Source organism: Sminthopsis crassicaudata, chromosome 5 (genome assembly GCF_048593235.1).
Source record: "Sminthopsis crassicaudata isolate SCR6 chromosome 5, ASM4859323v1, whole genome shotgun sequence".
NCBI classification, from domain to species: Eukaryota; Metazoa; Chordata; class Mammalia; order Dasyuromorphia; family Dasyuridae; genus Sminthopsis; species Sminthopsis crassicaudata.
The window spans coordinates 6,424,031-6,451,645 of NC_133621.1; the positions used below are offsets into that span (position 1 = coordinate 6,424,031).

Genomic DNA, 27,615 nt, shown 5'->3' on the forward strand with positions numbered 1-27,615 from the left:
AAAGTTAGGCAGGCAGTATGTGGTAAAGGATCTTGACACTGAAGTAGCATCACCCTGCTCTCATCACGTCATTTCCAAGAGCCAGTGGGATAGAGAGAATGTTCTTTTTTTACCCCAACAGACTAGAATAACCAGTGGTGACCTGATAATTTAACATTTCAACAAAGCAGAGCCACAGAGAGGATTACAAGAAAGAAAATGGTCTCCACCAGCTATCGAGGAAGAATGTATCGTCTGTCAGATGGCCTAAATACTTAGATAGGACCAAGAGTACTACTCTGTATTACAGAATAATGCTTCTAAACTACAAAGCTGAATTTTTGCCCTAGAACTTGGCCCAGTTTGCTAGTAGATCCCAGGCCATATATTGTACCGAACTTGGGATGGGACTCTCCAAGTCCAGATTATTTTAAGCTCTTTTCCTACTCACCATCACACAGAGAATTGCTGGCAATTTATTTGGCAGAAACATGTCTCTGACAGGCCCTTCCGGAGGAACAACTCCATAATTCACTCTACCTTAATGTAGCCTTAAACACTAAGTGTTTCCGTAAGCTCGAAATAGATAACAGCACTTTCTAACAACTACATTCTTAGATACAAGTTTATTACCCAGACAGGAAAACTACTTTCTGGCAAGAAAAAAAGGCTTTTTTCCCCTTTTTTTAGATTTTTTTCACTTTTAATGAGGTTAAAAGAAAACATCCTCTCTGTCATTGGTCCCAAAAGGATATCCCCAATTTGGTAACTGGAGATGTAATAATTTTCTAACATAAAAAGAAAAAAAAAAAAAAAAAAGAATCAGCCCATTGATTTGTTTATCAGATTGAACTAATTTTTACATCACAATGACTTGGATTCTAATCTTGATACTTTAGGACTTGGGCTTCTCTAGTAGAATAACCCAAATGCTAGAGAATAACTTTCATTCAGGCTTATATTTAAAAAGCCCAATAATTTGTTTATCAGATCGAACTAGTCTTTACATCACAATGACTTGGATTCCAATCTTGATACTTTAGGACTCAAGCTTCCCCAGTAGAATCACCCCAGATGCTAGCGAATAACCTCCATTCAGTCTTATATTAAAAATGGACACCCAGAACCATGCTTGTTCTTGGCACAATCCCTGGCCAGGAAAGAGTATGAGTATCTACTTCTTTTTTAAAAAAAAGAATCCTTACAATTATCTTCTCATTTATTTTTTTAAAGTAACATTTATAATTTTGGCAAAATCCGTCACATCCAGGATCATTCGTGTTATATCCCCATTTTATAACCCATTTTAGATGTGGAAATAGGTTTGAGAGAAATCAGATGACTACGTCATGATCACAGAATTAGTATAACATCAAAGTGGAAAACCAAGGCTTCTCTTGATTCTAGATCCCAGCAGTCTCTCCATGACACCTTGTTTTCTTTCAATGGCCCAGAGCTGGTCTTAGAATATATGCAGAGTTGCCTCCCTCATGCCTTCAGCTCCCTATGAATATGGTACCATGAAGCTATAAAGACTAATTGGAGTCTTGCCTTTGATTCTCAAAGAGAGAGTCTTTCTAAGGGGGAAGAGATTGGTGAGGAGCTTGTCTTTTGTTTGAGTCCTTTGCTTTCTCTGCATGCCCCACTTTTGGATGATCTGAAGGAATCTTTTTTTTTCCTGGTAACATTATCAATAGCCCCATGAGAGAGGAAGTCAAAGATTCTCAAGTGTTGCATATTAAAATCATTGAGGAAGGAAAGCCAAATCAGAGCAATTGGCAGCTCCATGGCTAATGCCTTTTTATTTTCAATAGTTTGATAGTTTTGATGTGCTCTCTACTTCCATGTTTAAAAATCAAGAAGCTTGCCAAAAGCATGACTCCAACCCAGCCCGGTTCAGCCAAAAGCTCCAGAGAAAATGGCCTGGAGATTGGATACCGCTCAGGGCAATCAGATCACTCTGGCTGCACCGGTATCTTAAAGCTCCATGGAGCGACCTGAGATGGGCATGGATGCTACATGTGCTTGCATGCACACACGTACTCACACACTTACACATGCATACCCTCACAAGCATACACACATAGTCATATTCATATTCACTCATGCAAACACATACATGAGTCCAGTGATGTTCCAAAAATACAGAATGAATTGCACAGACACAATTAAAATCCATAAAATACATGTGTCTTCTCTTAGTCCTCCTGTCATTAATTTTCTTTTTGGTTTGTTTTTTTTTTGGCAAAGGGGGAGTTAATGAATGGTCCCATCTTCCACTAGTTGGTGAGAGAAAGGATAGAATGCTGGACTTGGAGTCAAGAAGAGCTGAGTTCCAATTCTGCCTCAGTGCTTGTATGATCTTGGACAAATCACTTAACTTCTGACTGTTCCAGTTTCTTCAGCTATCACATGGAGAGAAGAACAGCTCTTGCCTCACAAAGTGGTTGGGAGGGTCAAACGAGATATTCCTAAAGCAGTCTGGGAACTTTAAATCACTATTTAAATGCTGCTGCTACTACTACTATTACTAATTATCATTTCTGAAGCTAAATTGTCCTATTTCTGCCAAATGATTTTTATGGCACCAGAAAGAGGAAAACAATTTCCCCACATCCCATCACACATGCAGCCCCCCTCGTGTTCAGCGATCTCAACTTCACAAATACGCTCCATCGTCTTTACCGAAGACCTCACTGTCTGCCTTATGGTGTCGACAACATCAGTTATCACAAATCTGGTTTAAAATAACAAAACCGTGAGACGAAGGCACGGACACAGGCAGCTCTGGAATGCTGGCCTCCCGGAGCAGCTAGCCGGCCAATCTTAATGAAGTTTGGAGCATGAGATCAGTCACCTGTCAGAAGATTAGAAAGGGAGGTGGGTGCCAGATCATGAAGTGCATTCAAAGCCAACAGGAGGAGTTTCTATTTTTTTCCCCCTAGAGGCAACAGGTAGCATGATACCATTATCGATGTGGAGAAACGAATGTTCTAAGAAAGGGTACTCGGGTCTGAAGGATTATTGATGGTTGGCTGATAGCCACATGTTCCTACATCTCATCACTCAACCAAGACCCGGGCAAGATCTTTCCAGCCTTTCTTCTTCTCTCCAAAAGAGTTCATTTATTTGTAATACTTTCTCTGTGAGTAATGTTGGGATTGGCTCTGGGGATTCTGGTGTCTTAAGAAAGACTTGTGACTCATCAGAATATGCTCCGAGCTGGCTGTAGCGGATAAAGAAGTGATTAGCGGTGATTTTAGCCTTGGAAAAGAAAGACACTAATGATTTTTCTCCAAGGCATGCCAGAAAATTTCGGACAATTGTAGACAGGGAAGTCCTGCTCCAGGAATATTTCTCTTGCTACCATGGAACTAAAAGCCAGAAAATAAATCAGATGCAACATGTGGACCACATCTTTGCAGTGGTTGTCTTGAGCAAAGCCCTCTGTCTGCCTGTTGTTTAGAGAACAAGCTAACTTTCCTTGGAAATGAAGTTCTAAAAGCAATGTAATGCTCAGAATCTGGAGGACCCTCCTACCTTGGGGGAAGATGGGATTTACTCAAGAGAGAAGATAAATGGATCCCTCATTTCAGGACTTCTGGTAATTCTTTATAAGTTTTCTACATTTGTTTTGGGCAGAGTAGACAGTCCTACACCTAACATAGATTTTGCTACCTTGAGTGCTTATAAAGGATGTGAATATCCCTTTAGCATGCATCCACTGTCTCTATTTAAGCTCCTTCTAAGATTTCCTCCTGGAAATCAAGGCAAAATAAAAGAAAAAAGAGTTATTTGGGAGGCGAGCGCCAAATATAAATCTCATCTTCATAACCCATAGTCTAAGGATTCTATATCATGGTTTGTCTCAACAGTAAAGATGCATCCTAGCATTTTAAACTCAGAATCAAAGTAATTCCAAGTCAGCTAAGCTTTATTATTTATTTAAAGGAAACTTTTCATAAAACAACTCAACATCCTGCATAAATAGCACTAAGAAAATATACTCATGCATGAGTTCCCTATGTGTATGTATGCATACACACACACACACACACACACACACACACACACACACACACACACACACACTCCAGGAAAGGGCAGGAAACCCGAGCTTGGCTGGATATTGTGGCTGTTTTTGTGGGAGGGGGAATGCCTGGCAAAAGACTCCATATTTTCCACAACTACTTTTCCAGAATCATGTCCTCTTTCCTGTCCTTCCTCCACCTACATCTTCCTCCCAGCACCTGCCCAGAAGCCACAGGAGATCTGAACACTCAAGAAAAGTCCTTGTTGCACTGGGTGCTGTCTGAAGGAGGAAGAGGAAATGATGTGATTTTTCCAAATTATCTTTTTAATAAAAAACAGCAATTTTTTCTCTAGACTTTTTAACCCATTAAGGGTCCTCTAAAGATGCTCCAGATCCATCCCACCCCAACTTTTGTTCTTAAGAAAAGTTCTACTTGAAAAATTAGAAAGTGATTTCCAAATATCAAAAACAATTGGGGCTAGTCTCATTTTTTTTCTTCTTTTTCATTCAACTGCATGTGGTTTGGGAAACACACAGCCCAAAGGGTGACTTCCATTTCCCTGGTTCAGGTACATGCTGGAAGTCAGCCAAGGCTGAGTCAGCATCAGGATCCAGAGTCCTTGGTGAATGCCTCGGCTTTGGAGGACTTCAGCCTCATTCCCATGGATCTGTGTTTTTGTTTGGGAGAAGCATGTAAGGAATGGCAACCACAGGAAGAGAAATAGGCAAGGAGCTGAAGAAATGGGAGGTTTCAAACAACATATTAAAAGCAGTGTCACCTCCATTGCCACCAAATACCATTGGTGGAGATTGGAAATGTTTTGGACACCTTCTGTATCCCCTTATTTGATGTTTAGAAGAACTGTGTGGGACAAGCATTAACCCCATGTTTCAGATGAGTAAAGGAAAGTTCAAAAACACATGATGATGTCTAGTAATTGTCAAAAATGGAATGTGCACCTAGGGCTTGTTCACTCTAAGTCAACTTCTTTGCCCATCACAAGACTTTTTGTTCAGCATGGTGCCATCCCGATATTGTGCGATCTTCTCCTTGCCAAAAGAATCCTAGCCCGGACTTCCCAGACTCTGATTCTATATCTGTAGCAGAACAAGAAGTTCTTGGGAGGGAATAGCACTGAAATTATTCTCTAGAGTAAGAGATCTCAAGAAGATCCAACATGGAAAGCGACTGATAGTCTTAAAAAAGCTTCCACAAAGGCAGCAAATATCATTGCAGATGTAGACAGCAAACTCATCTTTAGAATCAGCGAACCATGTTTATGTGAATTGGAGGAAGTCTCAATCTCTCTCCCTCTTCCTCTCCCTCTCCTTCTCCCTCCCTCCCTCCTTGTGTATAAAATGCAAAGGCCATGCTAAGTGATCTCCAAGTTCACCTCTAAATCTAGGGTTCTTAAACCACAATTATTTTTGTTATCATGTAAAGTATCTCTTTCACTGTCCCATTATCTATGCCCCATCCCCTATCTGAGGATTTCTCCCAAGACTGTCCTACCCATCCCTTCTTCTCTCTCTTCTCCATACACACACACACTCTCTCTCTGCATTTCTCTGTTTTTTGTCTCTCTGTTTTGTTCTCTGTTTTTCTCTTTCTCATTCTCTCACTCTCATCATCTCCTTTTAACTCAATTACCATCAATTACTATCTGTACTTCATGTATGTATATACGTATATATGTATGTACACACACATCTACTTCTACAACACCTCTATTGATATTTCAAATCAGATATCCCGGAGGGATCTCAAATGCAATATGACCACAACTGAACTCTATCTTTTTAAACTCCAAACAAACAAACAAATAAAATTGCTCAACTCCTTTCTGAACATCCCTCTTGCTGGTAAAGGCACCAGCATCATTTGAATGGCCAGCTTCCCTCCCAGCTGCTTCCTCTCCCCCCACATACCCAATATGTGATCACCATGGCCTCTCCCCAAGAGCTCTCTCTTATCGACAAAGCAGCCTCATGGGTAGAAGCAGATGCTACCTCTATCTTTAGCACAGGTTCATATTTTACGCCTTCCCATAGGACAGGAGGAGGTATGAACATTTAAAAAAAATAAACCTAAATTCCCTCAGTCTCTGGGATTTTAGCCTGGGAACATGTGAATATTTAGTGAAGAATGAAAATTAGTTTTGTTCTTTGAGTTATAAAACCCTCTGCCAGAATACTTCTTCTAGAGGGAAGGGCTTAGAAGGGCAGAAAAAGCAGGACTTGCCAGTAAGAAGGATCTCAAAGCAAGACTTATGTCATCAGTGTTTGTAAATGACTTTTACCATGATGTGAATGGGGTCCAACTATTGGCTTTGGCATGGCCCTAGGCAGCACACTGTGGTCTAAGTAAGCTAGAGTTAGAACATAGCAGGGACAACAAGGATTCAGGCCCCAAGTAATGGGACTTCAGAAGGGGGAGATGAAGAGGGCATATTTTTCTAAAGAATTTTCTTCATTGAAATTGACACTTTTTATTAACTCCTCCCCTTCCCCCCTAGTCTTTTGAGGAAGATCTCTCTTTTCAAAGTCTTCCTCCAATGCCTCCTTCCTATGCCATGGTGCCCCTGGGCTCTAAAACCAAGTTCTAACAGGCTATACGGGTGATAGTCAAGCCTCCTCTCTGAGGACTGGCCTGAGGAATCTCTTCCCTCTCCCATTCCTAAAGGCAGGAAGGTGGCTTTCTGACTCAGTTTCTCCAACTGTAAAATGGAAAGATAGCATATATTTGCCAGAATTGTTGTGAGGAATAAATAAGATAATATTGTAAGACATTTAACACACAATACCTGCCTTATATTCTGTGGCTATTTAGTCTCTCTGCTGTGTATAACTCTTCATGACCCCATGCACCTTAGCACACTAATGTTGCCCACGGGGGTTTCTTAGCAAAACTACTGAAGTGGTTTGCTATTTCCTTCTCTAAATCATTTTACACATGAGGAACTGAAGCAAACAAAGTTAAGTGATCTATTTAGGGTCACACAATATGTAATCTGGGGTCAGATTTGAACTCAAGTCTTTGTGTCTTTAAATACAGCACTCTGCCCACTGAGTCATCTAACTGCCTCCATTCCTGCACATAGTCTTTAATAAATGAGTCCATGATTCTTTGGTCACTAGTCATTCATTAAGTACACCCAGAGTGTAAGAGGGTGCTGGGATTTAGAGGAAAAGAAATAGTTCTGCCCTCAAGGAACTTATAATCTAAGAAACAACATTAAAATGTTTATAAAATATATATTGAATGCATGAATGAATGAACAGATTTGTAATCTGGACTCATACCTATGGGGTGGATTTGCACCATAGGACTTGATTACAAAGGAAGGAAACATTCATTGAGCTTTATTAAATGTTGTGCTCAGTGCTGAGGAGAAAAGAAACAGAAATTATTTTTTGCTCTTGAGCAGCTCATATTTTAGTGAGGGAGACAGTATACGGGGAAGGGTTCAGTGGCTAAGCCCAAATAACTGCCAGATTTCTTGTTCCTAGAGGGCTTTAGGAACTGGAATCAAGAGGGTGTCTTGGGACAGCAGTGCCTGAGCTGGGTTTCAAATGAAAGGAGATTTTCTAAGAGGCCAGGAGGGAACGTGTAACAGGCACTGGCCATACCTATATGACTGTACAGAGATGGCAGCTGATGTGTCCTCCTGAGAACTGTCGTGAAACTGAATTCTCATAAGAGCCCCAGGGGACACATAAGAAAGATGAGTAGAACTCTTGAGTCTTAAGGGGGGAGGTAGTCCATGATCATCTAGCATATAGCAGCCATAACAGGACTCTAACCTAGATCTCTGCTGGTTCCATGTTCAGAGAGTCCATGGCTCTCACAATAATTATCTCCCTTGACTTAGATCCTGCCCCTCTGTGAGCATAATGCCAATTTTAGATGAATTTGAAGCCAGGGGGAGGTGGAGGATGCTCCCTCTCATAAGCTCCGTACCACAGTGGGGGTGGTGATTTCCTTGTCTTCTCCCCTCCAGACTCCTGTTAAAACCCTCAAAAAAAAATCCTCATAAAGTCTTCAGATTTTAAAGTCCTTGTCCCAAAGTACAGCTTGGAGAAGTAATCATTACAAGCTTTGCAGAAAAGAGACAGGTGACTAATGTGTCTGTCATTCTAAGAAGTACCCATAATTCTTAGAATTTACTTCTCTGTAATGAAATCCTCCACTTTATCTCCTGCTCCATGAAAAACTCATAAATCTCTCCAGCTAATTACTAAAAATCTTATCTCTGGCCTCCTCACCTGGCCTTGAGCTCCCATATGCTTTTAATTTCAAATGTTTTTTTTTTTTCTCCTTTTGGAAACTTTAAAGCACTATGTAAATGTGAGATTCTATCACTAAAATCATTACTCTGCAGCTAATGAAAATGACAATAAAAACTGAAGCAAAGCTGAAGCAAATCTGATTGTCACTGTTTCTTTTTATTTGAATATTTTCCCAAGCAGATCATAGTCATTTTAGAGCTTTTACTCACACATGTTACATTAATGTTACAGTAACTCCCCAGTTACATACAGGTTACATTAATGTTGCGGTAACATGGAACACGGTGCTACAGAATTGCCTTTTAAGCCCTTTGTAAATATCCTCCCTTCCCAGTAGCGTTTGCTTGTTGCCTACTTTAAACTTCTCCATTTGAAACTTAACAATTATAAATAATAACAGGTGAAATATATATCCGTACTTTATATATAATGTGACATTTGATCCTCAAAAACAACCTTGTAAGATAGATTGTGATGATCTCCAATTTACATATGAGGAAAATGAGTCAGAGAGGTTAAGCGATTGAATTGCTTCTGCTCCACAAAACTGGTAATTAAACAAGGTAGGATCCAAATCTGGATCTTCCAGACTTCAAACCTAGAAGGAGAACTCTTCTATAGTTTTTTTCCCTATTCCCACCCTCTCCCAGTTCTATCTCAATACACCCTCCTGTTACCCTCCTCTCCTTTACCTTAATACCTTCCTATTTTCAAATAAGGTTCATCTAATACATCCTAGTTCTAGGTTTTTTCCATATTCACTAAAAAACAAACTTCCCCCACACACACAGAAACCTGATCACATCCCTCCTTGATGTAACTACCACCTGGCCATCTTCTGGCTGACACCATCTCTTCTCTATTAAGTCAGAAAGCAAGTACTTTGGCTAGAGATCGAATCTTCCCAAAGGCTTCATGGTGTTCTGAGGTCAAAGTTGCCATGGAACCAGCAGTAAAGTCCCAGAACAAGGCAACTTGAAGCATGGTGACGGCAGCTCCCCTGTACTATGGATAGCTGAGGGTGTAGACAATTAAATGTATTGTCTTGACCTTGGACAAATTATTTGACCTCCTTGGGCTTCAATTTAATCATCTATAAAAGTAGAAGACTGGACTTCCAAGGTCCTCTCCAGCTCAAAATCTATGATCCCAGGATCTATGCTCTCAGGTCAGTTCCCTATCCTGGACCTCAGAGGATCCCTCATTTGTAAAACTATGGCAGTGGATTAAACAACTTCTGAAATCCATTCCAGCTTCAAATAAGATTCCATGACTAGCTGTTAGGCTAGCATAAACTTACCTCAGAAAGAAAGAAACAAAGAAGGGGGAAAGGGAAAGAAAAGGAAGGTGCATTGAAGGGAAAGAGGGAGAGACAGAAAAAAAAAAGAAAATTGGGATGGAAGGAAGGATAGCTGGATGGATGGAAGGAAGGAAGGAAGGAAGGAAGGAAGGAAGGAAGGAAGGAAGGAAGGAAGGAAGGAAGGAAGGAAGGAAGGAAGGAAAGGAGGGAGGGAGGGAGGGAGGAAAGGAGGGAGGGAGGGAGGGAGGGAGGGAGGAAGGAAGGAAGGAAGGAAGGAAGGAAGGAAGGAAGGAAGGAAGGAAGGAAGGAAGGAAGGAAGGAAGGAAGGAAGGAAGGAAGGAAGGAAGGAAGGAAGGAAGGAAGGAAGGAAAGGAGGGAGGGAGGGAGGAAGGAAGGAAGGAAGGAAAGAAGGAAGGAAGGAAGGAAGGAAGGAAGGAAGGAAGGAAGGAAGGAAAGGAGGGAGGGAGGGAGGGAAGGAAGGAAGAGAAACTTCATATTATAATATAATATTGTGAATATTATCTTAGTTTAGAAAAGAAAGGCGGAGTAGGGTGGGAGAAATCTGTTTCACTCATTTTCCCTGTTCCATCTACTAGCTTCTGGGGAAAAGATCACCATTTCCAGGCTAGAAAGGAATGTTTGGGAAGGTTAAACTATGTTTAATTAAGGTAAGGAGGCCACACAAGAAATAAGAGAAGGGACATAAAAGTCCAGCCAAAGATGAAATTATTGAGTTTCATTCTTGACCCCAAAACATCTCTGAAAATAAGTTAACATTCAAAATGGAGCAGAGAAAAGAGACATACTGGGCGCAGGAGCGAGTGACCCACTCGTGGCCCTTTTACTTTTAGAAATGAAATATGGAGGATGGAATCCATTTCCAAAAGAAAGCAGATTATTCTGATGGCTATGGGCTGGGGGTGCTTATTACCATTCCTTCTGAGTCATAACCAAAACATGGTTTTTCCAGGCCATATGTGACTGGATCATGAGGGAACATCTTGAAATTCTCTTCATGTACTTTTATATTACAAAGATAGCAACATTAAATTAGATAAAATCCATTTCCTTCAATTTGGCAAGCATTTATTGAGCATATATTACATACCAACCATTGTCTGGATATTGGAAATATAAAAATAAAATGAAAAGAATCTCTTAATTCAGAAATACTGTAAATAAACAGGACATTCCTCCTCTTATTTATCAGCAAGTTTGCACAGAGAGATCATGCAGTGTCCTTGGAGAGACAGTGTGGTGAGAAGAGAAAGCACATGGAGTCAAATCCCTCCCATAAGATTTCATTCTGCTTTGTCTTGGGCCAGTCACATGACCTCTGTGACAAGTTTCCACATTTTCACAGGATTAGATGATCCCTGGGTTAGACCTTCTTGCACTAAATATGTAATCCGAGGACTCTGACCATGGATAGAAGGGTTTAGAGTCATGTCTATGTGTGCTTTCATTACAACAGAAGGAAAGCGCACATCCTCTGCTAAGAACTCCTATGTACCCAGTGTCTAACATGTTGTCTATCCTGGTAGAAATGTAAACTTCTTTGGCAAAGGCATAGAACAGGCAATGACAAATTTGCTTTTCTTTATCCATTAGTAGAATGTCTAGCACAGAATAAGTGCTTAATGCATGCTAGTTAACTCTCAAATTAGACTTTTGGTGAAAAGAGTAGACTAAAGGTGAATTGTAAAATCTGAACCCACAAGATCTTTTCCCTAAGAGATCTCTCTACAAAAATAACTCTCATATGTGATGGGACCTCAATGGAAACTGCTCAGCCATTTTGGCTGAATGGACTAAACTTTTTTTAGGAAATTCAGCTGAATTATTTGGTAATAAATCTCTCTTTACAGCAGAATTTTCATGCAAATTATTGGGGTTACAGAAGGAAGACCAGAAGAAGTATCACAAGAAGCTCTAAGAGCTTCACTCCGGTGTTCTTATGGAAATAATTTGAGAAATTGTTAGGATTACAAGGTGAGAACTCGGGTTGTCTGGACAGTGACAAGGTGAGAACTCAGGTTGTCTGGACAGTGACAAGGTGAGAACTCAGGTTGACTTGACAGTTCTCTGGCTTAAACTTTTGGTTTGGGTCTTTAAAGGGAGTTTACACCTTAGGAATTCTAAGAGAAGCAAGTTCATTGGTTGAAGTATTTTCTCCCACAAGCCCTTGCGTTCTCACACACCCATTCTCTGTGAGGATAAAAGAAGACACCATTGAGCAAGGGGGGAGTCTCTACTCTAGGTCAGAGTTGGCGGCTCTGAGAACATTGGTCTGACCTGAGTTCTCACCTTGTCACTGTCCAGACAACCTGAGTTCTCACCTTGTAATCCTAACAAGAAAGAATGGAACCCAACTACTTGATCTATTAAAAATGACCCACATGTGCAGAAATGTTTGTAGTAGTCCTTTCAGTAGTGGCAAGGAACTGGAAACTGAGTGGATGCCCATCAGTTGGGGAATGGCTGAATAAGTTATGATATATGAATGCTATAGGATATTATTGTTCTAAAAACAATAGCAAGAAGATAATTTCAGAAAAGCCTGGAAGAACTTATATGAACTGATGCTAAGTTAAGTGAATAGAACCAAGAGAACTTTATACACAGCAACAACAAGATTATGTGATGATCAATTCTGATGGACGTGGCTCTCTTCAACAGAGAACTGAGTCGGGCCAGTTCCAATGATCTAGGGAAGGAGAGAGCTCTCTGTACCCAGAGAGAGGACTGTGGAAACTGATTATAAATCACAACATAGTATTTTCACTTTTTTTTGTTCATTTGCTTGCATTTTTTTCTTTTTTCATTTTGTTCTCCTTTTGATCTGCTTTTTCTTGTGCAGCATAGTAATTATGGAAATGTGTATAGAAGAATCCTACAAGTTTAAATATATATTAAATCACTTGCTATTTAGGGGAGAGAGTAGGGAGAAGGAAGGAGAAAAAAACAATTTGTAGTACAAGGTTTTGCAAGGGTGAATGTTGAAAACTATCTATGCACATGTTTTGGAAAGAAAAAAGCTTTATTAAAAAAATTGACCTTGGGAGTTAGCAAGGCTGCAGAGTACTCACTGTGGTGGAGTGGCAGGGAGGGGCTACCATCCATAGAAACTTTAAAATTCATTTTGAAATGCACATTTCCTAAACTGTTGAGAGCATTCTGTAGTCTTGTGTATGTGTGTGCGTGTGTATGTTTCAATAAAGTTCTCTAATAACCAACCTCAGGATCCTTCCAGCCTTGTGTCCTCTTGGTAGCCATAGAAACCATCACAAAGCATGTTGAAATAAGTCTACTGTCATCAAAGATAATCATTCCATTTAGCAAATGAAAATTAAGTGTTTGCCATGGGCAAAGTCTGTTGCTTTCATGGAATTTGTTTCATTAAAATTAAAAGTCTTATCAATTTAAAGGGAGGGTAATGACAAGTCCCAAGAGTCCATCCTTTTTCTCACTGTTTAATCATACACAAACCCATTAGTCATGTAGACAAAGAGGAACATCAAAGAAAGTGCACTCAAATCAATAAATGGCATTGGAGTGAGAGGAAAAGAAAGGAGAAAGAGGTAAGGGATGAGGACTTCTAGTCTCTCAGCGGGTTTCCTTATCTTTAGAATAATTCTCATAATACCTCCATTTCCCTTGGTTTTTGTATAGATTAAATAAACTGAGTATACCTGCATACATATGGATGTACATACATATATTTGTTGTATCATTTCAGTCTTGTTTGACTCTTCAAGACCCCTTTCAGTGTTTTGTTTTGTTTTTTGTTTGTTTGTTTGTTTGTTTGTTTTTTTAACAAATATATTAACAAATAGTTTGTCACTTTCTTCTCCAGTTCATTTGACAAGTAAGGAACTGAGAAAATTAGGGTTAAGTGACTTGCCTAGAGTCATACAGCTAGAAATTATCTGAGACAGAATTTGAACTCAGGTCTTCCTGATTGTAAATTCCATACTCTATACACGATGTTACCTAGCTGCTGATATGTATATTTACATATGCATAAAGTGAGTTCATTTAATATAGAAACTATGTGAGTTTAGGTAGTATTGTCCCCTTTGCACAGATGAGGCATGATATGATACAACATGATATGATGGGATAGGACAGGATGGGATAAGATAAGGATGAAGAAACTACTAAGTGCACAGGTCAACATCCTCTTTGGAACTGAGAATCTTAGACAGGTTGTGTTATGCTCATGGGAGTATATTGGCATTTATTTTGGCTTTTTTGGAGGAAAGGAGGGTGGGAAGAATGGAATAAGCATTGATATAGCATCTACTATATGCCATGTACTAAGCAAAGCACTTTACAAATATAATTACATTTGATCCTCACAATAACCCTGGGAAGGTAGTGCTATTGTTATCCCAATTTTACAGTTGAGGAAACTGAGGCAAAGAGAGGTTAATTGATTTGTTCAGTATCACAGAGCAATGTCTGTGAGGTTGAATTTGAACTCAGATCTTCCTCACTTCAGACACTATATAAGTGATGAGTATCAGAGGTAGACTAAAACTCAAGGTCTTCTGAAATGAAGTCACCACTCTCCCACGGACTATATTGCACTCTGGAATAGATCCCATTTATAGAGAATCTTGTGTTTCCTAAAACACTTTTCAGTGGAAATCCGAAAACCTTAAACTAACTGAAGATGTGAGACCTTAGCCAAGTGCTGCTCCACTTCTGGGTCTATATTTCTTCTTCCATAAATTAAGAAAGCTAGATATGGATCTAGATTCAGTTTAGTTCTTATGTGATTAAAAAGCTTAAGAAAGCAAATAGAGGTTTAGAAAGAAGTAGAGAACACAATTGTTTCCTACCATGGAGGATGGGAGATCTGAATCACTGGAGAGAATAATTATTTCAGGAAAATCGTAGATACATTGAAGATTGGTGTCCACTAGTACCACACCTGGATCCCATTCTCTCACTATACGCATACATATAAAAAGGCACAAGCCAGAATGGTGAGGAAACTCATCCTAATTCTTTGTCCATTGCTGCCAAAGGGGAATGCAAAAGCAGTGAGCTACAACAGGATTCATTCATATGTTTTTCTTTCTGAAGATGGAATCCTTCAGCCTGGTCTTCCACCCCCAGTCTGAGATAGAGTCCATCATGACCCATAATCCAAAGTGTGGCAGCCATCTGAACTGCACATACAGCTGGAAGCTCACTGGAGAACTGGAAGAGATCTTGGATGCCAATTTATCTGGCCCACTCATTTTTACAAAGGAAGAAGCAGGCATATAGGATGTATTTTCTTTAATGAATTGGTCATCTCTGCTACTAGGAGAGACTGAGGGTGCTAGATCGGATGATCTTCAGTCAGGCTAAAGCTGATCAGCTGCACACACCAAGCCCAGCCCCAGGGAGGTGAGTCTAGAGCAGGAAGGTCACCAGGCTGTCCAAGAAAGGCCGAACCATACCCAGACTGAAATGGAAAACAGCAGAACTTGGATGCTGAGGAGTAGGGGAGTAGGAAGGTTGGGCCTGTGAGAAGTCACTATGTTTTGGGGCTGGACAAGCCTATGAGACTCCTTAAAAATATAAACACACATATAGACATATGCATCTATACACATTACAAGCACACACACACGTGTGCACACACACATACACACATATACACAAGCGTGCATATACACACTCATGTCAATAATTAGAAGGAATACATAGAAACTAAAAACAGTGTCTGTAGCCCCCAAGAAATTCTGAGTTATCTTGAATCTAAAAAACAGAGAAGTCACATAGAAAAAATCAAAATGAATCCTTCTTCTGATGAGCTCATGGAACTCAGTGAATCTTTAAAATGTGATTTAGCCAAATTCACTTTTAAAAGAAATTGCCGAAAGGTCTGTGAGATGCAATTTATTTTAACTCAAGGTTGACATCCTTCTCACCCCCATTAGAAACTCAAACTCAAAGGCCTTTGACAGATTTAGACCTTTGACCTGGGAATTCAAGTAAACCCAATAGAGGTTTGTGTGAGTTTGTCAATTGACATAGTGTTTGCTCATATACAAGAATGAAAGTCACAGAGAGCATGGAGGGACTTTAATTAAATGGTTTCTTTTCTCATTCCTGTCCCAGGGAAATCACCTAAGTTACAAACTACAGGAATAAAAACTGCAAAGATGAAGGAAAGTCCAGAGCTTGATGTGCACAGCGATTCTCAACTGCCTGCATCTGTCTTTTCTCTCAAGTCCCTGGGGAGAAGAAGAAAAATAGACATGGGAAGCCAGGAAGTGGGCAGGAAGACTGAGAAAGAACTCTGTACAAAATGTAAAGATACAAGAGATTTAGGGCTACGATCTTTCACTAAATGAGTGACTGAAGAGACTCCTGTAATTTGCCTGTTTCCTCTTAATTTGAAAGAATATGGGGGTTGAGGCAAAATCTTTCAAGATGAATAATAGAGATTAACAAATGTAAGGATCCTGTAGCAAGCTTTATTTTAACAAGGGGGCACTCGGGAAAGGGCTGGCCCCAAAGGAGTGGGGGTGGGTATACAGCATTACTTAATCCCTACAAAGTGAAGTTTGCCAATGCTATGAGTACATTTGAACAAACTATGTGTTCTTCCTTAATAAATGAGGGTATCTTTCACAAAGGGAGTGATTGCAATGCTTTTTCAAGTTTTGTATTATTTTTAAAGCCTATTGATGCTGTCTGAATTATTCATAGAAATCTATCATCTGGCCAATAAGAGTGTAAAATGAGCTTTTCTCTGGTAGGGAATAGGGGTGCTGATGTGTCTATCTCTTGTTTCTTAAAGAAATCAGACTCCTTAAAAAATAAAGGCCCAGGACGGGATTCTTACATTCATTAGTTACTTTGAAGGACTCTATGCCCTTGGATTTCTAGACTTGGAGTCATAATGGTGGACCACATTGTTATTTTTCATTTTCTAGGGTTATGATGTTTGCTGTTGTCCCCTTTCTGTGTCTCAGTTTCCTACCTAATCTCCATCCGATAATATCAGCGTTGGAATCGACCTGAGCAGCTATCTAGTCCTGGAAAAGAATCCTCTCCACATCATTTTCAACTCTTCCTGCAGCCTTTGTTTGAAGATCTTCAATTAGAGGAAAGTCACTCCATTCTGAGACAACTTTTATCCTGATTTACAATGGCCTCTTTGCAGCTTATACTCAACTCTGCCTGGGTATGTATGTATAGAAAGAGACAGATGAGATGGGATATCAGAGAGACACACACACTGAGAGAGACACACACTGAGAGAGACACACACAGAGAGGGAGAGAGGGAGAGAGGGAGAGAGGGAGAGAGAGAGAGAGGGAGAGAGGGAGAGAGGGAGAGAGGGAGAGAGGGAGAGAGAGAGAGAAGGAGAGAGAGAGAGAGAGAGAGAGAGAGAGAGAGAGAGAGAGAGAGAGAGAGAGAGAGAGAGAGATGGAGGGAGGGAGAGAGAGAGAGGGGAGGGGGGGGAGAGAGAGAGAGAGAGAGAGAGAGAGAGAGAGAGAGAGAGAGAGAGAGAGAGAGAGAGAGAGAGAAGAAAAAAGGAGGGAGGGAGAGAAGAAAAGGAAATTCAGATAACTACAATTTCAGAGATCCTAGGCTGCTCCCAATAAACCCCACCTTCTCCAGGCTCCTGACAACAGGATATCCCACAGTCAGCCATTAGGACAGGTTCATTTTTTTCAACTTTGCATGTGTAACTAACCCCAGAAACTGTCCCTCTATGTACAAATGTACCACAGTGTGGGCTCTCCTGAGCTTCTCAAGAAAGCTAAAGGTTTTTATCTGACCATACTCTCAGTCACACACACTTTACCTACTTTGATTTATGAATGAATGAAATCAACCATAAATCTCTCCCCAGTTTCTTTCTTTTTTTTTTTTTTTTTTTCTGAGGGAACAGCTTTCCCCAGCCCATCTAGCTTTCTGCTGGGGCCACTTTCACAATCCCTTCTTAATATATTGGCTTTCAGGATTTTTTTTAAATAGCCTACTGAAAAAGAAAGAAACTGTAAAAAATAAGAGGGGAGGACTAAGAGGTTAAAGAAGGTTAAGAGTCTAAGTCTTCCTAAAAGCATACAAAAAAAATCTTATTCAGTGAATCTGTTCCCAATCTCCTCTATCAGACATTTGTTATCCTATAGACATGAAAGTGAGAACGTGAACCTTCCCTCCCATTCATATCCCCTTCTCTTGATGGGTCCTTCAGAGAAAACCCTAAGGAAATGCCCCATAATGTTCTCCAGCAAAGTGTAAATTGGCCATTTGATTGATGTAAAGAATTTCTCGAATGGAAATTCCCTCCAACATTGCCTAGATCCAGCACATTTACCATGCATAATGTCAGGGAGTTACCTAAGAGTTACCTAAGTTACCTAAGGGGTAAAATATAGAAGTGATTTGAAGCAATCATTTGGACCTGGTTCCTCAGCTTTGGTATGTTAGGTCCAGGTTTTCTAGGCTCCAAGGTTGGTCCTCTGCTACTATACAAAATCTTTCTTCTCCAAATAAAACATTTCAATTTCTTTGAAGAAATCAACCCTTCTCCTAGAGGAAATTCCACTGGTATCTGTCTTACAGCATCTATACTAGCACCAATGGAGCAGTTTCTTCCTGAATTGGTTTCATAGCCTGTGAAACTCTGGCTTGCCATTCCTTGGGGAACATTGAGTCCACTCCCCTCATTTTACTGTCTTGTTAAAAGCACCACTTCCTTCTAGAATATTTAACCCAAAGAGCAGGCAAGAACAACAAAGAAAACGGATGTCCCCTTGGCTGACAGAGAATAACATCCCAATGAGCCAAAAGGGAAATGTTAACCTGAAAACCAATTTCACTTGACACACATGTGCCTTCCTCTCAACCATGAGACTTAGAGGGCCTACATCCCAACTTCAGCGCTCTCACTAATCATTTACAAGAGTTTAAGAAATATTAAACTGATCAATGGAAATAAACATTTCTCAAAAGAATTGGATTCACAATCACATGAAGGAAAGCTCAGAAAAACTTTTTGGTTTCATCTTATATTGTTCAAATTAGCAAAAATAACAAAAAGGCAATTATCAATGTAGGAAGGCATTTGGAAAGATAGATACAATAATACACCATTGCTGGATCTGGGCAGTGATAAAATTATTTGGAAAAGTAATTTGGAATTATGCAAATAATTCCCTACTAAAAACATCCATACCTTTTGAACCAGGTATCCCATTACTGGGCTTATCCTCCAAAGAAGCTATTGATGTGATAAATCTTTTCACCTTTTTTTTTTCCTTTTTCTTTTTTCCCCTGAGGCAATTGGGGTTAAGTGAGTTGCCCAGAGTCTCACAGCTAGTGTCTTAAGTGCCTGAAGGTGGATTTGAATTCAAGTCCTTCTGACTTCAGAGCTGGTGCTCTATCCACTCAGCCATCAGAAACTATTCATATGAAGAAAGTCTCCAAATATGCTAAAATCTTTGTCATGGTTCCTTTTGTGATAGCCAGGAAGCACAAATAGAGAGCCATCAACTAAAGAGTAGTCAGACTAATTGTGGTACAAGTATAATGGCTATCACCATGCTAGTCAGTCAATCAATATTTACTATATGTCTTATGTGACAATCACATGGTAGAATTTATTTATGTGATGAATTATAAGGAAACACAGAAAGATTTTTGGAACTGATGTAGAGCAGTCATCAGAGTCAAGAAAACACTATATACAGTAACTAACAACATTAACACAAAGGACAGTGACCCACCAAAATATCCAAAGTAGATTTAACAATCACAAAAATCAGGCATGGTTTTCATGAAGGGGAGAGGAGAACTTAAAGCTTTGGGTAGGTGGGAAGTCCACAGAGGTTCCATACTACATATGGAACTTTTTCATGTATCAGTCTATTAGAATGACTTTTTTCCCTTTTTATGAAATAATTATTGGTCATATGGGACGCCTCTCTGGAAGGATCATTTCTATGATGGTGTAAGAAAAAAAAAAGATATTAACGGAAACTTACTTAAGAATTTGTAGGAATAACTCATCTCAGTTTCTTCTTCTGCCAAAAGGAAAAAATAGACTTGGAGAGCCTTGTCACCATGGTAAGCAGCTATAAGGGGAGCAAATTCTAGCCTAAGCAACTCATGAACACATGCCCTTAGGCACAGAGTAGTAGAGCTAATATCTGCACTAATATCACTACAGATAGTTCAATGATCTGATTTTATCAGAGGTGCTCATGAAAGCCCTCCCTCCCTAAAATGAGTCATACCAAGTTTATTCTAATTAAAGTTAAAAAATGGTAAGCCAAAATTTGTCAATGAATTTTACTCAAAGAAAAATAAGGATCCTGATCCTTAGTTATTCATATATATATATATATATATATATATATATATATATATATATATATATATATAGATATATAGATATATATATATATATATGTATATATGTATATATGTATATATGTATATATATATGTATATATATGTAAAAATATATATGTATATATATATATATGTATATATATATGTATATATATATATATATACAGAGAGAGAGAGATAAATATATATATATAGAGAGAGAGAGAGAGATAAATATAGATATAGATAGATATTGATATAGATATGTGGTATATATATATGTATATATATATATGTATATAAATTGACATATAGCTGTTTGTGGATAAGTGATCATTGAAAATTAATTTGGGATTCTCTCATGATCCATGCCATACTTGGAATCTGGGACACCTACATGCCAGTCAGATGTGATTTATCTAATAGTTTCAAAAGCAATAGGTCCTAGAGTGGCAGATGAAGGGCCAAAAAGTAGTCTAGGGATCAGTTAGTTCAATCTCCTCATTTTATCAACAAGAAAGTTTATGTCCATAGAAAATAAGTCATCTGGCCAAAGTCACATGGGCCAGAATGGAATTTTGAACTCACCTCCTCTTCCAAGTCCAAACTCAGCTAGCACTCTCTCTCTCCTTCTCCCTCTCCCTTTTCCTCTTCCTCTTCCTCTCCCTCTCTCTTTCCTTCTCCTTATTCCTCTTCTTTTAGGTCACCTACTACTAGCATAAGACAAAAAAAAAAATCACTTCTCCTTTAATCTTTTGTGCTTATTTTGTTAAAATTTCACATCTTTTAACATAAAAATTCATTTGATCAAAAAGTGAAAACTAAAAATGTTCTCAGGAAAAGGAAAGTTCTTTCAGCCTCAGGCTGTGGGATGCTACTTCTCTTGTGGCCTGGACAGATCACTTCCTCCTGGGACATTCCATGAAGCTTCCCCCCCCCCCCTCCTTACTGCTTCCCCCAGGCATTCAAGGCATACCTACTTTATTCATCCATCTCCCAGTTCTCTCTTCCCCCACCCGGCCTCCCATTCTCCTTCTCAGTATTATTCCAGATCTCCTCCTTTTCCTTCCTACCCACCCACTCAGTTCACCACCCACCAAAATGCTAAGTTCCGCTCCACAGTATTGTTTCAAGGCGGAACACTTCCCTCTCATCCCGATTCCATTGCAGAAGCCCATCCTCTGCCACCAACATCAGCTCCTGCAGCTGTGACCTCATTTTCCCCTCTCTGCCAGTGCTGCAGTCCCTCCTGGACTCTGGCCAGTCCCTACAGAGTCCCTTCAGAGATAGCACCCTTTCTCTACTTTTTTCTTGGCCCCACAAAGCCTCTCTGAAGGGAATCCCTCTTGGCCCTTCTCATTCTCAAGGGAGCGATCTAAAATCCAGCCTGAATGGGTTCTATAGAATAAAGTGGTGCTGGTCTTGGATGAGTACTTCTTTTCCAAATCCTGTAACCCTGAAATATCTCCTCCTGCTGAGTTCATAGCCGATCCCATTTTTTCCCTGGGAATATGAAATGGATGTCCAGAGGTTGAAAGAGGCTTACAGATTCCTGGAATTACCACCCCCCCCAACCTGGGCATTGGACTGGTCCAACTCTTTTCTAAATTCACATTCAATCAGTTGATGGGGAAGGCCACACTATTTGCAAGTGTCTTTCCACTTCTCCTAGGATGGTGTCACCAAGAACAAGAAGATGTAATTTGGTGGGTGGAAGGCTCAGATGATTTTCAACATTATCCAGCTTTTGGTATTAAATATAGGGAAGGCGGAGGGTGGGGGGAACTTGAGAAATATCCTCTGATCCCCTCCTTTGTCTCCTTCATCTTCAGAATGACAAGATTTTTTCCACTCGGATTTCAAAAGCATCCCCGTAATCAATCTCAATACACTTCACAAGCACCATATATACAAATCATCAGTGAGATGTCTCCCAGTAACTCACCATGAGCCATGCGGTGAAACCAATAGTAGCCAAGGTCAACTCCCAAGAAGGTCAAATACCATGTCCATAGAGAATCCCAAGGCAGTTCGAAGAGTCTATAATTCTCCCAGACATAAATATAAGCAGACAGCTCAATACTCCGGAAAAAGAGTCTGAAAAGGAAACAAAGGCTGGCTTTAGGTTCATTCGCTAGAAGCAGAATCATATTTAATAAGCTCAACAAACTTTGATTAAATAATTACTATATTCAAAAAAATGTTAAAGTATATATTAAATACAATATATGTGTACATATTTATAAAGTAAAAATAACCTGGGAAGAAAAACAAAAATGCAAACAAATAGCAACAGAAAGAGTGTAAATGTTATGTGGTGGTCCACACATATTTCCCAGTGTTCTTTCACTGGGTATAGCTGGTTCTAGTCATCACTGATCAATTGGAACTGAATTGGTGAAGAGAGCCACTTCCATCAGAATTGATTTTCATATAGTATTGCTGTTGAAATATATATTCTCCAATTGATAAATGGTCAAACGATATGAACAAACAATTTTCAGATAATGAAATTAAAACTACTTCCACTCATATGAAAGAGTGTTCCAAATCACTATTGATCAGAGAAATGCAAATTAAGACAACTCTGAGATATCACTACACACCTGTCAGATTGGCTAAGATGACAGGAACTAATAACGATGAATGTTGGAGGGGCTGGGGCACTGATGCATTATTGGTGGAGTTGTGAAAGAATCCAACCATTTTGGAGAATAATCTGGAATTATACCCAAAAAGTTATCAAAATGTGCATACCCTTTGACCCAGCAGTGCTACTACTGGGCTTATATCCCAAGGAAATACTAAAGAAGGGAAACGGACCCGTATGTGCCAAAATGAATGGATGCCCATCCATTGGAGAATGGTTGGGTAAATTATGGTATATGAATGTTATGGAATACTATGGCTTTGTAAGAAATGACCAACTGGAGGAATACAGAGAGGCTTGGAGAGACTTACATCAACTGATGCTGAGTGAAACTAGTAGAACTAGGGGATCATTATACACTTCAACAATGATACTGTATGAGGATGTATGCTGATGGAAGTGGATCTCTTCAACATAGAGAAGAGCTAATCCAATTCCAAATGATCAATGATGGACAGAATCAGCTACACCCAGAAAAGGAACACTGGGAAATGAGTATAAACTGTGAGCATTGTTTTGTTTTTTGTTTTTTTGTTTTTCTTCCCAGATTATTTTTACCTTCTGAATACAATTCTTCCTTTGCAACAACAACAACAAAATTCGGTTGTGCACATATATATTGTACCTAGGATATACTATAAGATATTTAATATGTATGGGAATGCCTGCCATCTAGGGGAGGGGGTGGAGGGAAGGAGGGGAAAAATGAGGAACAGAAGGGAGTACAAGGGATAATGTTGTAAAAAAAATTTACCTATGCATATGCACTGTCAAAGAAAATGTTATAATTATAAAAATTAATAAAAATATTGCACATAAAAAAACAACAAAACAAGAACAAAAAAAATGTATAATGATCTCCTAGTTCTGCTCATTTCACTCAGCATCAGTTAATGTAAGTCTCTCCAACCCTCTCTGTATTCATCTTGCTGGTCATTTTTTTTTTTTTTACAGAACAAAAATATTCCATAACATTCATATACCATAACTTACCCAACCATTCTCCAATTGATGAACATCCATTCAATTTCCAGTTTCTAGCTACCACAAAGAGGGCTGCCACAAACATTCTTGCACATGTGGGTCCCTTTCCCTTCTTCATGATCTCTTTGGGATAGAAGCCCAGGAGTAACACTGCTGGATCAAAGGATATGCACAGTTTGATAATTTTTTTGAGCATAGTTCCAAATTGTTCTCCAGAATGCTTGGATCCATAAACAATTACTTTATATAACACATTTTACTTGGTACTTGGGATTACTGAGACAGAAAATAACCCAGTTCTCCCCCTCCCAGATCTTGCATTCATAGGATCATTACGCTAGGGCGGAAAGGGACTGAGGATGCTTTCAAACAAAACCCTTTTACTTTACAAAGGAGGAAACTGAGGTTCTGAAAGATCAACTCAATTCAATTCACTAGCCATTCTTTAAGTAAAACTATTTGTCAGGCTTTGTGCAAAGTGTTGAAGATGCAAAAAGAGGAAAAAGACAGTTCCTGTCCTTGCAACTTAATGTCTTGTCCCAGGTTATGCAGGTTGCTTTCCAGTGGGAAGCAATTCAGGGCAGGGGGAACAGGAAGAACACAATATCCAGACAGCCACACCACCAAGTAGAGAGAAGATAATCTGACCAAGGAGAGAGCACATCTGAACATTTCTTCACAGAAAATCATGGCAGCTGAGCTGACCCTTGAAAGAAAATAAAGATTCTGTGCGAGGTAATATACATCACCAAAGAGAAAAAGGAAATCTCCCCTTCCAGAAAGAGCTGACATCCTCCTGGGGGCAGGAAGGAAGAAAGGGTATGGCACAGATACAAGCACATGGCTTAAATACAAAACTTATCAAAGTCAGTCTTCAAGATGCCAGCTACATCTGTTCTCGTGAGAACTGCCAGGCTTCCGTTTTCAGCAAATGAAGGAGATATAGGCTCTCTGAACAAGTGCCATGAAACCCAATTAACCAGCCAAGATGCATGTGTTAAGCTCTCACTTGACCACAGGCTCCAAAGGATACAAGGGAAAGTGAAAGGAAACAAAGCAAACAGAAAAAACAACAACTGTCTCCTGCCCTCAAGGAGCTTGTTGCCGAATACACATTTGAATCAACTTTTAGAGACAAATGCATTTGAATGCCTGTGCCCATTTTGCTCTAGGTGGAATCCTCAAGATATCATTGAAGCTGCTGCTGGGGGGTTGCTTCCTGGAGTGCAGAGGAAGAGCAAATATAATCCTGATGGCAGAAAAAGCATTTTCTACTTTTAATAAAAGTCTTTCTTTAATAAAATTCTTTCTAAGGGGTGGAACAATTTCAAGTAAATATAAATACTCTCTAAATTTTAGTACCTGGAACAAAGGTCAACCCACCTCACCTTAGTTTTGCCTCTGTTTTTCAGGCTTTCCAGACAATGCACACACTGTTTTCCTGCGGTGATCCAAAAGTGTCTCTGGGGTCTTGACCCAGTCTGGACAGTGCCCAGGAACAATGAAACATCATTTCACTCAGAAATAAGGTGTAACTACTAACTCTCCCATTAATGTTTTGAAATTAGACCTTTTAAATGCTCCCAGGTGGCTATCACCAGATCTCTTCATGGTCAGGCTTTTCCCCCACTTGGAAAGGTGTATACAGCAAATGGGCCCATTTCTTCCTTTTGAAAAATAATTATTTCCAAGCATTTTCTTTTGTATCATTTCTGTTTACAGTCGTGGAAGAACAGAACTAAAGTCGTTCCAGACATATGTATTACTTTGGAGCTTTCCTCTCCTTTCAAGTCAGTTTATTTCTGTGTGCCTCCTTTGCTTTCAAGTCAATAATAGACCATTCAGCAGGTCATCAGCTGATTCCTATGACTTAGTTGTCCATTTTTCCATTGCAAAAAATGAGAGGCCTTGGGAGAGATAAGGGGAAAGGGACAGAGTAGATAGAAGGCTAGTCTTCAAGCCTAAAAGACCTGGCTTTTGAATTCAAGTTTGAGACATAGAAGTTGTGTTAACCCCTGAGTAAGATCATTAACTTTTTGGTTCCCCCTACAATATTATCATTCTTGTTGATATCATCATCATCATCATCATCATCATCATCATTAGTTTTAAAGCTTATGAAAATTGTATAAAACTGTCTCATTTGATCCTTGCAACAACACAATAACAAATAATTGGCATTTGCGTTTGTGTTATGTCATACCTAGCAACCTTGTTAGATGAGTGTTAACTGCATGGGCCCCTAGGAGGCATAGTGGATAGCATGCCCATCCTGAAGTCAGGAAGACTCATTTTCACAAGGTCAAATCCAGCCTCAGCCACTTGCTACCTTTGTGACCCTGGGCAAGTGACTTAATCCTATTTGTCTCAGTCTCCTCATTGTTGGGACCCTGGATCTCTTAAAATCAGCCGGAGTCAGGATAATTTAAAGTCTTTATTCTTGGTCTTTTGCAGTGACAGTCAGGGGACTAGATCTAGCAATCTCCACATCTCCTTCTTCTCTCTCCACCGCCAGGAGAATGAATCAATTTCCTTCTCCTACTCCACCCACTCATGTCACTTCCCCTTCTTTGTCTACACCCACCAATCGAGCCAGAACAAAATAGTTGGGGAGGGTCACCCTCCAAACATGTGGCGATAGAGAATTGTCCAATGGGTAATTAGCCTTAAGTGCTAGGTTACCTTGCATCTGCTCAGTTCTAGCCCTCTACACCTCACCTGTCAAAAAGGAAATGGCAAATAACGCCAATGTCTTTATCAAAAAAATTAAAAGGCAGGCAGGCAGGCAGAAAGGAAGGAAGGAAGGAAGGAAGGAAGGAAGGAAGGAAGGAAGGAAGGAAGGAAGGAAGGAAGGAAGGAAGGAAGGAAGGAAGGAAGGGGAAGGAAGGAAAAGAAAAGAAAAGAAGAGAAAAGAAAAGAAAAGAAAAGAAAAGAAAAGAAAAGAAAAGAAAAGAAAAGAAAAAAGAAAAGAACTCAAATGGAGCCATAGAGTCAGACATGACCGAAAATCAACTATATAAGTTCGCATTGCAATTTTTTTTTGGGGGGGGGGTTGGGGATTGTGATCTTCATTCTATGGGTGAAAACAAAAAACAAAAAACTGATGCTTGGAAGTTAGTGACTTGCCTGTGGTTACATCATTAGCTTCAGAGTCAGAATTTGGAAGAAGTGCCTGGGTCTTTAGGAGTATAAACTAACATTGCTCCTGATTTCCCTGTAGAAGCCCAGAAAAAGTAATTTATCCATTTCATGCTTGGAGTTTTCTCATCTGTTAAATACAATACTAGCCCACCTCCCAGGGGTGTTGTGATGAATAAGTCCTAAAAAAATGGGGACCGCTCCCAGGGCTGAGCCAGACTATATCTCACCGCATCTTAAGACGTAAGTTTAAATTAGAGATGATGTGCTTAAAAATATTCTCAAATTCCTTCCATCAAGCAGCTTCCTTCTCAATGTCCTTTATTAGATTTACTAGGAGAGCCACAAGTGAATAAGAAAAGCTCCTAGGGACTTCATTGGGCAGAGGCTTAGGAGTGCTGTCCTGCTTTGAAACTGACTAATGGGGAGGCACTCTGCTAAGATGGGTCACTTTAAGAATGGGGTACTCATGTCAAAATACAGGAATATGTATGTAAATGGCTGATGTTTGCACTCTTAGATTTGCAAAGTGATTTAAACACATTATCTCATGAGCTCTCACTCATCAGCACATTGTTTATATATAAAGTGTTTTAGAAAAATGGGTATAGCTTCAGCAGACATATAAATGTGTCATGTTGTCTTTTAAAATTATACTCTCAAGAATTACCTACATATTTCATTTAAAACTCTAACACTCACTCTCTCTCTCTCTCTCTCTCTCTCTCTCTCTCTCTCTCTCTCTCTCTCTCTCTCTCTCTCTCTCTCTCTCTCCAGCTCCAGACCAATAAGGAGATTGTATGTCATGAGAAACAATTCTCAATTCAGACCTTATTTGTTAAAAGACAGAAACTTTTCTTCTTTTTTAAGTCCAACTTTTTGCCTCCT

The 27,615-nt window shown here is 39.6% G+C and overlaps 1 protein-coding gene across 1 annotated transcript in view; it reads right to left on the reverse strand.

Annotated features, from left to right (window-relative positions):
• The window catches only part of AGMO (alkylglycerol monooxygenase), a 310,594-nt gene that overhangs the window by 266,602 nt on the left and 16,377 nt on the right, over positions 1–27,615 (reverse strand). Inside the window, exon 3 of the mRNA XM_074266588.1 lies at positions 21,901–22,052. Coding sequence (XP_074122689.1) covers positions 21,901–22,052 — 152 coding nt within the window. The remainder of the gene's footprint in view (positions 1–21,900; positions 22,053–27,615) is intronic.